General features: G+C 49.2%; 6 protein-coding genes across 6 annotated transcripts; 3 read left to right on the top strand and 3 right to left on the bottom strand.

The window, feature by feature from the left end:
• Positions 1–1,258: 1,258 nt before the first annotated feature.
• On the top strand, positions 1,259–2,854 carry N7477_006926 (uncharacterized protein; the record flags this gene model as incomplete). The annotated part of the gene is made up of 3 exons (XM_056968589.1): positions 1,259–1,388; positions 1,448–2,161; positions 2,217–2,854. The coding sequence occupies 3 exons, from the start codon at positions 1,259–1,261 to the stop codon at positions 2,852–2,854; spliced, it is 1,482 nt and encodes a 493-aa protein (XP_056821385.1).
• Positions 2,855–3,144: 290 nt separating this feature from the next.
• Positions 3,145–4,964, bottom strand: N7477_006925 (sugar porter family MFS transporter; the record flags this gene model as incomplete). The annotated part of the gene is made up of 7 exons (XM_056968588.1): positions 3,145–3,348; positions 3,402–3,487; positions 3,537–3,619; positions 3,668–4,424; positions 4,479–4,703; positions 4,752–4,874; positions 4,925–4,964. The coding sequence occupies 7 exons, from the start codon at positions 4,962–4,964 to the stop codon at positions 3,145–3,147; spliced, it is 1,518 nt and encodes a 505-aa protein (XP_056821384.1).
• A 687-nt stretch (positions 4,965–5,651) lies between these two features.
• On the top strand, positions 5,652–6,093 carry N7477_006924 (uncharacterized protein; the record flags this gene model as incomplete). The annotated part of the gene is made up of 2 exons (XM_056968587.1): positions 5,652–5,672; positions 5,758–6,093. The coding sequence occupies 2 exons, from the start codon at positions 5,652–5,654 to the stop codon at positions 6,091–6,093; spliced, it is 357 nt and encodes a 118-aa protein (XP_056821383.1).
• Positions 6,094–6,773: 680 nt separating this feature from the next.
• Positions 6,774–8,500, bottom strand: N7477_006923 (cytochrome P450; the record flags this gene model as incomplete). The annotated part of the gene is made up of 5 exons (XM_056968586.1): positions 6,774–6,936; positions 6,993–7,159; positions 7,208–7,879; positions 8,014–8,316; positions 8,393–8,500. 5 exons carry the CDS (start codon positions 8,498–8,500, stop codon positions 6,774–6,776), a joined length of 1,413 nt encoding a protein of 470 aa, XP_056821382.1.
• Positions 8,501–9,651: 1,151 nt separating this feature from the next.
• N7477_006922 (uncharacterized protein) lies at positions 9,652–12,162 on the bottom strand (the record flags this gene model as incomplete). Its single annotated transcript, XM_056968585.1, has 2 exons — positions 9,652–11,595; positions 11,653–12,162. 2 exons carry the CDS (start codon positions 12,160–12,162, stop codon positions 9,652–9,654), a joined length of 2,454 nt encoding a protein of 817 aa, XP_056821381.1.
• Positions 12,163–12,580: 418 nt separating this feature from the next.
• On the top strand, positions 12,581–13,309 carry N7477_006921 (NAD(P)-dependent oxidoreductase; the record flags this gene model as incomplete). The annotated part of the gene is made up of 1 exon (XM_056968584.1): positions 12,581–13,309. The coding sequence occupies one exon, from the start codon at positions 12,581–12,583 to the stop codon at positions 13,307–13,309; it is 729 nt and encodes a 242-aa protein (XP_056821380.1).
• Positions 13,310–13,328: the final 19 nt, after the last annotated feature.

Raw genomic sequence — 13,328 nt, 5'->3', positions numbered from 1 at the left:
TAACTTGGAAACATCACAATTTAATGATATTTTTGAAGCGCTGTATACCCATAGCCGCCAAGGACCCCATGATCAAGATCGGTGTTGTGATGCACTTGTAACAGAGAACCAAGGTCCGCTGAGAAATCCACAATTAGAACGGATATTGTGTATGGTATCCAGTGTAACTTGCATGGGTTAGGTCATATGGACTGAAAGGTTCGAAACCGACAAAATCAAGGCTAAGAAGGTCGAAGATCAGGGCCAAGAGGATAGGCCAGTCCCAAAGTGGTTAGTAAAGTTCCCCCTTCACTCCTCTCAAGCCCTACGCTCTGGAAACGTGTGTCGTCGTGTCCGAGACTGAAGTATTTAACACGCAAAAGAAAGACCCACCAAGAATCCCACATGCAGAAAGAAGAAGCTCGTATGTAGACGTATAAACATCCTCGAATCATCTCTCATTCATTGTGCTAATACATCTCATCATGTAATCACAATCAACATAAAGCCGAACTCACGGCATCATACAAGATTTAAAACCGTAGAACGATATTATCACTGACTACAAAAAGTGAGACTGGATAGGGCGGCCCGCTGCCCAAACTCGAACCATGTGCATTAGGCGACCATCACCCTGCTCATGACTCGCATTTTTTTTTATTTTTTTTTTCAGGTTTAGTAGTAGTATCTTCGTCCTCATATACCCGCCATTTCCGCCAACTAAAGGCTCCCTAGAGTGGCAAAGTCAGACAAAATATTCGCGATCTCGTCATGGCGGGTCATTGGTGTTATAAAAAGCAACAAGCTTACCTCCTTGTTTGACCCGAGGCCAAAGCTCTAATAACTCCACGTCTCCTAGTCAAAAGCTTCGAGCTCAGGTTCGGAAGAATAACTTTACACCCGCTGAGCTCCGATAGCTAAATGCCGAGTTAGGCAAGACTTTAACCCCATTCGCTGGCAACGACGGACTAACAATTCCTTGCATATAGCTAGATCCGAAGAGGTGTCAAAAAATTGGATCTTAAAATGATCCACCGGATCACTCGCTCCGTCAGGCTCAGTCATAGTTTCTCCCTACATTCCGAACTCCAAAATGACCATCCATTACCTATGTCGGCAAGATCGGCACAAGAACACGCGAAGAATGTACAGCGTCACAATTGTCCGAGTAAATTTTCCGCTTCCTTGGCCCAATGGAGAGAGCTTGCTTAGCTTTATTAAGGAGGCGTGATCCTTGATGGTGAGGGTGGACTTTTTTTTGCAGCGATCGTCTGCTATCATGATTTTATCTAAGAGTGAAGATGCTGGTCTGCGGAAACTTAACCTTGGTATAGCTTTTATGCTAGCTGCATCGGCTACTTCAGGTTACAATGCCAGTCAGATTAACAGTCTTCTTGTCCTTCCAGAGTGTGAGTCCTTCCCCATGCTATGGCAGCTTCTGGGTTCTATAGAAAGCTAATGAAAACAGTTAACAAGTTCCTGAGTGGACTCGATACAAATGCGAAAGGCCTCATCATTGCTGCTGTCTCTCTTGGTTCCTTCCTGGCTTTTATCCCCGCTTCATATGTCGCCGATAACTTTGGTCGTCGTTTGTCCGTTGCCATCGGCGCCACGCTAGTCATCACCGCATCCATTATCCAAGTAGCTGTCAAGCAGCACTGGGTGTTTTTTGGTGCCCGAGTGGTGACTGGAATCGGTGTGGGATTTTCGCAGACTGCTGCTCCATTGCTTATCGCAGAGACTGCTCATCCGAAGCAGCGAAATACATTGACTGGTCTTTACAATGCGGTATGGTTCTGCGGGTCTATCACAGCTGCAGGTATCGCCTTCTCCACGTTGTCGATTCATAACAGTTGGTCATGGCGAGTCCCCTGCATGTTGCAGGTCTTTTACCCTGTCTTTCAATTAGTTGGACTATTCCTGATTCCGGAAAGCCCGAGGTGGTTGGTTGCAAATGATCGCAAAGGGGAGGCACTTGCCATGCTCATTCAATTTCATGCAAATGGGGACCCAGCTGATAAGCTGGTTCGCGCTGAGTATGACCAGATTTGCAATAGTATCATTGCGGAGGCGGACATGGGATCTGCTAGCCACTGGTCTGCTTTCTTTAGGTCTAAAGGTGACCTCCATCGGTTTACGATCTGTGTTCTACTGGGCTTCATGCAAGAGTGGACTGGCAACGGTATGATCTGCATGTATCAGTCCTTTGAAGAACATCTCGCTGACAGACTCTGCAGGCGTCACTTCTTATTATCTCGCTCCCATTCTCTCTTCTGTCGGCATCAAAGATTCTGTTCACCAAGCCGCTGTAAATATCAGTCTCCAAGTATGGAACCTGATTTTTGCCGTTGCCGGTGCAAGTACATCCGACAAATACGGCAGAAGAACTCTTTGGCTGTGTGCAACAACCCTGATGCTGATCTTCCTATCGACATCCGAGATCATGGCAGGGCTCTTCGCAGAAATGGGAATCCTTGCAGCTGGAATAGCAGTGGTTCCAATGCTTTTCCTCTTCTGTGGAGCCTATGATTTCGCATATATGCCGCTTTTCATTGCTTACCCTGCCGAAATTCTTCCCTTTCAACTTCGAGCCAAAGGCCTTGCGATCACACTTACGACCGACTCTCTTGCTTGCTTCTTCAATCAATATGTCAACCCCGTAGCGTTTGATGCGCTTCGCTGGCGTTATTTTTCAATCTACGTCGGCTGCCTTGTCGTCGTATTGGCACTTGTCTTCTTCTTCTTCCCCGAGACTCAGGGTAAGTCTCTTGAAGAAGTGTCTCAGATTTTTGAGAAGAAAGATGCCAAGGAGGGGGTGAGTCCCACGGATTCTGAGGGCTCGCAAGAGTTCTACGTGATGAAGTCTGAGCTGTAGTCCACGGGCTCAGCAAGATCCGTGATCGTTAGTTTCTGCCAGGGGAAGATCCCGCTTCGGCATGGGAGGTGTGAAGTGAATTGTTTGACTAGTCAGAATCAGCATTCATATACGCACGCGCGTTACAGTCTGTATCTAGGTAATCTCATATTTCAAATTGCATTCATCTACAAAGATAGTCTATATGCCTGATGCATATTGGCGCAATTATGTATACCATTGACAATTCTCAGGTGCCCAGGTGATGACTGAAGTCCGATAGGCGCCATCAGTATGATCCAGAGAGACATCTAGACAATGGCGCCGGACTCAATGTGCTCTTCGGTAGGCTTCTCAATCCGGTCAGTATTCTGACTGCGATGGAACCCTGGCTGAACGGGGTATCCACGCGACGCGAAAACGCCACCTGTAATGCCACCACCTTCGAAGAGATGATCGACATCCTCGAGTTCTAGTCCCTTGGTCTCGGGGAAGAAGAAGTAAACCATTGGAATCTACAGTGTGTCAGATTCTTTGCTCTTGGATTGTGGTCCACGATGAGGCATACCCATGCGAAACAAAAGCAGGCGAAAATAATGAATGTTCTCCATCCGATGTTGTCAATCGCGGTTGGCGTTATTTGCACAACAATGACTAAAGGAATTAGCAAGGGGACCCTACTTTCGCATGGATTATATCTTACAGACACACATCCAATTGACAAAGCCAGCAAAAGCCTGGCCTCTGGCACGGATGCGGGTGGTAGTAATTTCACTAGGATAGAACCTAGATTTGTGTTAGCACGCTTTTGTACAGAGCTTTCTGGATCCCTACCATGGCACTGGCAGATAACCAAATCCAAGGAAAATCTGGAACAAAAACACGAATGCGGTCGCAGCATAGGCGCATTGTGTAGTACCAATCGACAACAAAATAGCGGCCATCACAAAACAGAAGCAAAGACCAGCAGCCGAGATCATGAGTGAGGCTCGGCGCCCGAATTTATCCATGCTCCAAAGAGGAAGCATTGATCCTAGCAGATATGCCAGAGAGGTGCAACCGCCGAGAATCAAAGACAGGTTGCGTGACAGATGCATGGCGTTTTGATAGACGACAGGTGCGTAGTAATTGATCATGTTTGATCCAGTAAACTGCTGCTGAACATTGACCAGACCAGCGAGGATCATCCGACGAAGGTTCTGGATTTTCCCACCCCATAGAAGTTCCTTGTATTTGAAAGAACCGCCAGCAGACTCGATATCGATGGAGCTCTCAATCTGCCGACGCAGTTGTATGACCTCTGGTGTTGACTCGCTCGCTGGCTGTTCCAGTTGAAGTCGGGCCAGGATCGAGGCCGACTCATCGCTTCGGTCTTGCTCGCAGAGCCACCGAGGAGTATCGGGTAGTGGAAGCATCTGTAGGACAAGGCAGACAGCGAAAAAGGCTTGGAAGCTGATCGGGAAACGCCATTGCACTGGGGACTCGATGTAGCTTAATCCATAGTCAATCCAATATGCAATGCAGAGACCCACGATCGTCACTGTGCCTTGGGCGGAGAGAAGTCTTCCACGTAGTTCGGGTCGAGCCATCTCTGATCATGTTATTAGTGTATTGAAATCGACCAAGAGAGCCTCGCCATGCTTACCGCTCTGATATGTCGGGACTGTGCTACTGTTGATGCCGTTCCCGAAGCCAGTCACAACTCTGCCGACCAAAAATTGGGCGGTACTATACGAAGAGCCCAAAATGATGGTGCCAATCACCATTATGGAGCCACCTGCGATGATCATGCGTTTACGACCGACCCTATGCCCAACGATGAAGCTAAGAAGACAGCCAACCGCACAACCGATATCGTAGATAGAAGTCACTGGATGTGGTTAGATGTAGGAGTAGTCAGAGGGTCGAAGATACCTACGGATGCCTTGCATCGTGGCATTGGGATGGTTGAACTGTTTCCCAAACTCATTGTTGGCCCCGACCAGCCCACTCATCACACCCTGATCATATCCCAGGAGAAGAAAGGCCTGACAGCTCGCCGCTGCATAGGTCAGTACACTTCCATGCGACCTGTTTCTTCGAACAACGCACCTGTCACAGCCCAGTGCAAATATTTTCCTTTTAGCGCCATGTTGAATGCCTTGAATGCCTTGAAGCTTGATGGCAAAGTCCCAACGGGTAGTGTTGGGCAATCCGGGGCCCCAGGATCGTCACCATTTTGAAAGTCCCCTAATAGCAAGCTCGTGATGATGATTGACCGAACTGCAATGCTCGGGACAATGATAGCCGGGCCAGAGTAATTTTACTTGCCATCCTATCGGCAAGAGGCAAAATCTGGGGATTTTGCGGAGCCCAACGCCGATCGGAATCAGCGAGTTGCGAGAAGATATGGGATAGGTGTGGGTCACCCCCGCACCGGTGGCTGATCTGCCTCTCCTACGTCAAGAACCCGCGAGATTTTAGCCTCAGACGGTCCTCGGGGAGGCTTCGTCGCCGAGCGCCACGAGCGCCACTGAAAACCTCTATCTTTTGGTGGTTCGGTGGACCCTGAAGGGGTTGAACTGGAGGGTTTCTCTAAGGCCCGTGCGAACAAGAACAAAAAATGAACGTCTCGTTGGCAACTTCTGAGCTCGAGTATTAAAAATCCACTTTCCAGATCAACGCGTCCGTCAGCAACAGGACGTACTGCGCCACTAGCTGAGATATAAGAGTACTGCCTGACGTTGCGAACAGCACTACGATGTATCGCACATTATCAACCATTGAACCACGCCCAACTAGATGTGGGTCATCGATACTACCTGTACATATCCCGAGGATGTCGACACAATTGACTAGAGTGACAACAACGAACCCAACTTTGAGGCCCTTCTGTGAAAGAGATATTTCACTACTCTCATCAACTTCTATCGTGACACGTCGAGGGCGGTTCCACCGACGAGAGTGGCGTCTGGCACGAGTTAGGCCACGGCCAAATTACCAAGATCTGGGAGATTCTTAATGAGTCAGAATCAGAACACACCATTATTCCCGATCTGTACAATCGGATCTACGACGCAGTTCCCGAAGTCATTCGGGAGGTCTTCCCCAGCACCCAATTCGTAGGTCTTGCCCTGGCCATGCGGAATGTGATTCGGGTCCACTCATTCCTGGATCCCGCCAACCACAAGCCCGGTGTACCCCTGGACTGGATCAGCTACCATTTCTATGCAACATCCAACAACTCCACTGCCCAGAATGAAGCTGCCCAGAGCTTCTAGCAAGCTGAGAGGTTCCTCTGCGGAGTCACGCAACCGAGGTGGTCGAGAAGGCGGGCTCCCTCAATACCAAGACTATTATCAATGGACTCGGCACTATGGATCCACTCGGATCGACGAGCGTCTACCCGATGTACACCAACCCAGGTGAGTACTGGGTATGGAGGGTAGGAATTCATGCTTACATTTTTCCCAAGGTCGCCGTTGTGGAGATACTATCAGGGAGTGTCAGCTGAGCGGGTATCCGGCCCAATATCCGTCTGAATCCTTGGTTGATTGTTAAATTGGTCTGCCTACTGCTCGGCGAAAAGCTCTACAGGTTGCAAGCTAGTCTTAAGCCTGATTATGAGCTCATAAAGGCCTCCAGCGATGAGACACAAGTTCACGCGCAGGCTTTTGAGATTCTTCTGTTCAATGAATTTACAGTGCAAATTGCGGACTCCTAGGGCAAAACTTCGGAGATTGTGGGTTTGTAACCCTTGAAAAGCTGAGAGGGTCGAAGGTAGCAGTGTCAATGTACGTCAAAAACTCGTCGGGTCTACTGAAGCGTAGATCAACGAGGTATTTAGATCAAAATTGAAACGACGTTAATCAAAGAAGAGGAGCCAGATATGAACTATTCTATCCCTCTCAAGTTAGATCAATTGCACTTTCCGTAGAACTTCCTACATCCATCTCCCAATCTACTGCATTTTGGTCCTCGGAGTAAGTCGAACCATCAGGGGTTTCTTTTCCCACAAAAGAAAGCATTGCTGGTCCGTCCACTCATCAGACGGCTGGTCCAATTCCATATCGAAGTTGAAGACCATGCGCGCAAGAATGATTCGCATCTCGACGTATGCCAAACTAGAAGAATCGTAAGCAAATATTGTGGTTTGGAGTGATTGAAAAGGTGGACTGACTTTCGTCCAATGCAGTTCCTAGGACCAAAACTAAAAGGTTGCATGACTGTCTTGCTATCGTTTGCAAATTCAGGGTCATTGAGGAACCGCTCTGGGATAAACTTTTCAGGGTGCTTGAAGTTCATGGCAGAGTGGTATGCGGCCATATGTGTGACGGATACAATAGTCTGTTCACAGTGAGCAATATCCAATGGAACGCCAGTACTGGTACTTACACCACCTGGAACGAAGTGTCCAGCAATCGTATCTCCTTGACCATCAACGACACGAGGAAGTCCCACCGCAACGGGAGGGTACATTCGAAGCGCCTCGGTGAGGACGGCATGAATATATTCCAGCTTATTGCAATTCTCTAACGTGATCTGATCGTCAGATTTGAACGCACCTCTCACTTCTTCCTGGAGCTTCTGCATCACTCGCGGATTTTTCAGCAGCAAATACGTCACACCGGAAAGGGCAGTAGCAGTCGTCTCAGAGCCAGCAACGATCAGAGTACTGCCATTAGTGATCATTTCCGGGATACTGAATCCTTTTTCGGTATCATTGTGCTGGAGAATATTGGCGAAGAAATCAGGCCTCTCGTTAGTTTTCATCAAACGTCCCTGCACTTTTTCTTTCGTAAGTTGCATATGCATGTTTCTCTGGTCGGAAACCTTCTGAGGCGTGATAAGTTTGCTGAGGATCTTCCATCCGGGGAAGCGTCGAGCAACATTCGTATATGCGCCGAACTTGATACTTGAGAGGACGATGCTGACCCATTGGTGATAGGTTGAGTTCTTCAGGCAGTCAAATGGCTCCCCGAATGCCAGATCACCAATGATGTCAAATGTAGTGAAGTTGTACCATGAAACCATATCCAGAGCTTGCTTGCCGGCCTCAGCATTTTCCTGGAGTCGTTGTATTAACAGATTCACATAGCTTCTAATGATGGGCTCCTGTCCTCGAAGCGAGCTATCGGAAAAGGCATGGGAGAGGAGTCGTCTCATTCGGGAGTGATCAGCGTCGTTAGAGAAGATGATACTGGAAGCGCCATCGATGGTCGGGGGTAAAAGCGGTAGTCTTTTGGCTTCTGGCCGTGTCCGGGACGAGTCCCATAGATGGCCTTCCAAGCGTCGCCGTTGATGAAGGATAGCTCATCTGGGGCAATACGGACCACTTCGCCGTATTTGTCATGTAGTACTTTGACTGCTTGAGCCATCTGTCCAGCAAGAATGAGGTGCATGTAGGGAATACGGGTAGCGGCCATAGATTTAGGACCAGGGTATTTGGCGAGAGGGTGGAAGAAGACATTGTAAGTGATTTTTCCGATGAAGTAGATAGGGACCTATATACATTCTAAGTGTTCGTAAGATAGGAATGGCAAACTTCTAATGTTGGAAAGCATTCATGGTTAAACTCACCAGTATCAACGTCAATGTGAAGACATCCAGGGCAAGACGAAAGGTTGGAAGCCCAGCAAAAGGTAATTCTGAGCTTTCCGAAAGATATCCCGGCCGCATAAATCCCATCTTAAGTCGTCGTCAAGTCTCCAATGTATCATTGAAAAGCTCACTGATGGTATTGCAAAAGGAGCTGCGCCGGGCACGATACTTATTTGGCTGTGCCGCCTGATGGGCAGCACGGATGTCACGTTGGACATGACTATGTTCCCTGGTTTCTGCATTACATTCATGATATTGGCATAATAGCGTCACATCAGTTTAAATTCTCCACCTTCTGCACGGCACCATCGTCCGGTGTGAGGGGTATGAATGTGCACAGCTAGTCTGTTCCGAAGCTTTTGCCCCACACGCCGAGTCAAAAGTACGTGTCAGAAGATTGATTCTAGTCGCCCTTCGCGTGAAATTGAGGTGGCAAAAAGCTCACGATAGCTCTGCCGATAGCCCACAGCTTACGACAGCGAAAATGTGTTCGTCATTGCATGTCCAAATTCACAAGTGAAGGGTGAAGATCGTCGTGTTGCTGACTTAGCAGGCCCTTAGAAGCGGTGTAAGTGGCCCTCGATTGGCTGCATGATTTCAAGTGCATGGAGCGTGCAACCAGGCTTTTGTTCATGCTACTTATGTCGAGAAATACTGGCATTATGTGGTTTAATGCCTGGAACCAGGGTCTGACGATCTACTTGCAGACTCCTCACCGGGAACACGGCACGGAGGTGGACAGCTAAGGCTATGCACAATCCCTAGCGGTAACGTTTTGGTCGGCGACTTTGCAACAATGCGATGAAAATAGAGACTGGGATCGGAGAGAAAGCCGTGGGGCCAGTCAATGTCTTCAGCCCGCTGGCGGGGCCGCCTTTGGCCAGCCCAGCCTTTTAACATGGGACAGCGGATCGATCCTGTCCATATTGTTGGTCACTGAATTTGGACGATGAGTCGACTCACTGGCAGTAATCACTTATCATAGTCTTAATGCGAAACAACGAGTTGTTCCTCATGAAAGCATCCGTCCCATGTAGACTCGGCGTCTCGGCCTCCTTCATTGCCGCTTGGATTGCTTCAATGCTCAAAACAGGATGGACCTCAAGCGCTTCCCCAGCTAAAGCTTCAGGAATATTATCATATCACCAGAACAGCTGGAGAAAATGTCCTGGGCAAAGATAAATACATGTAGCAGAGTAAACAGGTGAGCTTTTGGTGACATCATTTAGCCAGCCTACTCAGATACCAGGCTCACTGACTTCTGTGCCCTTAGCTGCCTCGACCCAATTGTACCAATCAACGTCAGCATCAAAATCCATATTGAAGTCAGTCATTCCTTCAGTGGCGTTCGTAAACATATTGTCCGACCAGAGCCACTCAAGATTGCCTTGAGATCCCGCCGGACTAGGTACATTTGATGGTGCAAAATTTGTGAGGTTCGCACTTAGCAGTTGTTGATCTGGTAGAGTCCCCGTATCGATCGAGGCAGGATCAAAAGCAGTTAGTGAGCCCGTATCAGCACCACTTGACCCTGTAATCGGAGCAGGAACAGAACAGTATGGACTGGCTCGTTCGTTAAATCCAGACATCTGACTCATGGTCGTTGATGGCGCATTCACAAGCTGTCGCCATCTATCCAGAGCTAATTTTGCCGACGCCGAACCAGCTGCAGCTGATCCAAAGCGCGTCGGTACTAAGGGGCTGGATGGCAGACCCACTGTGCGATATTCAGATTCCAACTGCGCAACAGCGTCTGGGTCACTGCGTAACCTGTCCAGCTCGGTCTGCATGTGTTTCTTCGCCTTAGACATAAGCTTTTTCAGAGGGAACCAAATTCTCATCTGCTTGCTCATGTGCGATTGGCTCGGAATCAGCCAAACGCTGTGCAACGCCACCCAAGCCCTTTCAACGAGGGGCGACCACGGTCGACGGGAGATTTCAATCAAAATGTAAACGACGGCATGCCAGTGCGTGTAGGTCTGGTAAACCCAACGCCAGTGTCTGCATGCTTGCTTGGCATTCAAGGCATGGTTGTACTCGGCCACTTCGATTGCCGCAATGAGCAGTTTCGTTCTCAGCTCTTCCGATAGAGCATCATGACGTGAACCGTACAACACAGGAAGGTAGATAAATAAAGTTGTCTTTGCCATGACGAGACGTGCAATCGTCACCGCGACCCAATACATGATATTTGACTCTGTCGAGTACTGCAAGTAATTTTGTTCCAAAGTGCGATAGATTTCCTGCAACAGTTGACTCTGTTCTTCCAGGCTGGGTTTTCGTAACCCATGTGCCATGATCTGCCTTGCAACTTCTGTCATTTTGTATGTGACTCGGGCAAAAGACATATCAGTCAAGCCTTCACGTTCTTGTGGCATTTCTTTCGCGTCGGGATTAATGTCTCCATCATTGAGATTGAGGGGGATCTTAGTGTCAAAGCTTCCGGTACTAATTGTAAATTCTGTCCCTTGATCTTCGGATGCCCTTACGTCAAGAGCGCATATGACCCACCAAACCCGGCGCCGCATTTCAATCTCAAAGGGGGTCAAGTGGTCGAAGTTGGTACCGTCGCGGTGAAGACCTAGAGCGAGAGCCATTCGGATGGCCAAGCCCGCCATCATCCAGACAAAGCGTGGACTGTCGTGCCGGCGGAGCAGGCTTATGAAGATAGTGAATGCCTGGATCAGAACGAGATCAGGAACATTCAAGAAATCAGCCTTGGCAAGGGCATGCTCTACACCAAGACGATATTTGAGGTTCAATTCTGCTTTTGTCGATCCGAAGTTAATATTGACGTCGTCTTCTTCCATCGAGGTGATAGCGGCGTAGTATATAGAAAACATCAAGGCTTCATTCGCCGGTGTGAGCTTGGTTACATCGCCACGCAAGTCCCGTACCATCTTTGTGATCGTGGGCATATGGACGACCTGGCCAATGATATTGAAGTTCTCGGCGTACACGTCTAACAGAAAGGGTATCTGTGACGGCAAAGGGTGGAACTCGCGGAGATCCGGAGTAGTGGTATTCAGGAAGGAGTCAGCCGGATTATGTTTGAAAATGAATGCATGGCGTTCGGATGGTGTGCGATCGATTTCTCGAGTCCAGTGCATAGCATCACAAGAGACTGATTCATCGGACATATCCGAGTCTTGAGCAGCAGCGTCCATTTTTAGATCCTCCAGCTATGACTCGAATAAGCATGACATCTAATGTAGGGCAACAGTCAACAGTCAACATACTTCATCGTTCACCCGTGACCAGAAGCTGTTGCCGACAAAGCGACTCCTTTCGGCGTCATGAGTTACTAGTCTACCAAGCTTCTGTGCGCTGCTGGCGCTCAGCGAATAGCCCACATCATGCATCGAATTCTCAGGAGAGCCAACGCCAGATGAGCTGCCAGCCGTAGATCTAGCCGCTGCGTTTGCCTGCTCCAGTTGACCACTTAGGTCTTTGACTAAATTCTCGAGGTCTCGAAGTCTTTCCATAACCTCCCCGGTTGCAGGACGCTCGAGGCGACGGGCCCATCTCGGATGATGGTCTTTCGAGGGAACGATGCAGGCGATGTTCGCGCGACGGCAATTTGAACACGGGGACTGTTTATCACAGCGGACCTTGCGGGTCCGACATACGACACAGCTACGCGGTTTGATGGCGGCCGCTTCCCTGGCTAAGCTCGCGCTTTTTTCGGCACCCGAGGCCGAGGCGCCCGCGATGGCTTCAGTTCCCCCCAGACTTGCGGACAATGACATTCTTCCGACAAGGGATTATCACGCTTGGCTCGTGGCCGAGTTTCTATCGTCCTTGAGATTTTTTTCCAGCCTCTGGGCTTTCCTTGTCCACATTGCACCGCCTGATCGATGCGTCATGTTGAGCTTCCCGCGTGGTGAGTGAGCACCGAATAAGGTATAGCGCGAACAACGTCCCGGACGAGTGAGTGAGGTGAGGTCCATTCACAGCGCGAGAAAAGGGCGAGTCTTTGGCAGCTTTTAAAGGCTCTCTGAACTCGGTCAGCTTTCGGCGTCTTGTTATGCCTCCAAGCTGAAGAGAAATGGATATTAAAGACCCCTACATTTCCAAATTCACCACCACAATGCCTTCTCCCTCGACTACCAACTCGAACCAGTATTCTCAATCTATATACACCCAGATCCACCATAACTACTCATAATGAATTCAAACACAAAGACTGTGGCATTCATCGGTGCTAGTGGCGGCGTGGGCCTTTCAGCCCTCAAGCACACTCTTGCTGCAGGCCACCAGTGCGTTGCACTCTGTCGGCAGCCATCCAAGCTCACATCAATCTTCCCGGAATCAACCCCAAACCTCAAGGTCATCGAAGGAAATGCGCACGACGTGGAAGCCGTCTCGAAATGCCTAGTGACCGAAGACGGTACACTAGTTGACATCGTTTTGTCAACTATCGGCAGCCGTCCCAACTTCCGTAAAATGACCATCGAAGACCCCGAGGTCTGCCAAAAGGGCGCTGCTGCTCTTGTTGAGGCTCTAGATAACCTTCGGCGCGATGGTATCACTGGAACCCCACATTTGATTACGTTCAGCACCACTGGAATCTCCCGCTTCGGTCGCGATTATCCTATCGCCGTGTTCCCGATTTACCACTGGATGCTCAAGGTCCCGCACGAGGATAAGCGGATCACAGAGGATCGCTTCGCGGATAGCGGTCGGCCTTTCACCATTGTCCGCGCCAGTCTGCTCACTACTGGCGAGACCACAAAAGAAATCCGCGTCGGCATTGAGGATCCGAGGTTGGGCCGCGAGTCCGAAGCTATTGGCTATGCTATCTCCAGAGAGGATTCGGGGAAGTGGGTTGCGGAACACCTGATTTTGCAGACAGAGAAGCAGTACGTGAACAAGATTGCGATGATCACGAATTGAAGCAATCACTCTCCACTAC

This window comes from Penicillium maclennaniae, assembly GCF_028827695.1.
Source record: "Penicillium maclennaniae strain IBT 15551 chromosome Unknown utg000006l:1.0-2513246.0:1.0-2515036.0, whole genome shotgun sequence".
Lineage (NCBI taxonomy): Eukaryota > Fungi > Ascomycota > Eurotiomycetes > Eurotiales > Aspergillaceae > Penicillium > Penicillium maclennaniae.
This window is presented reverse-complemented; position numbering and strand designations above follow the sequence as displayed.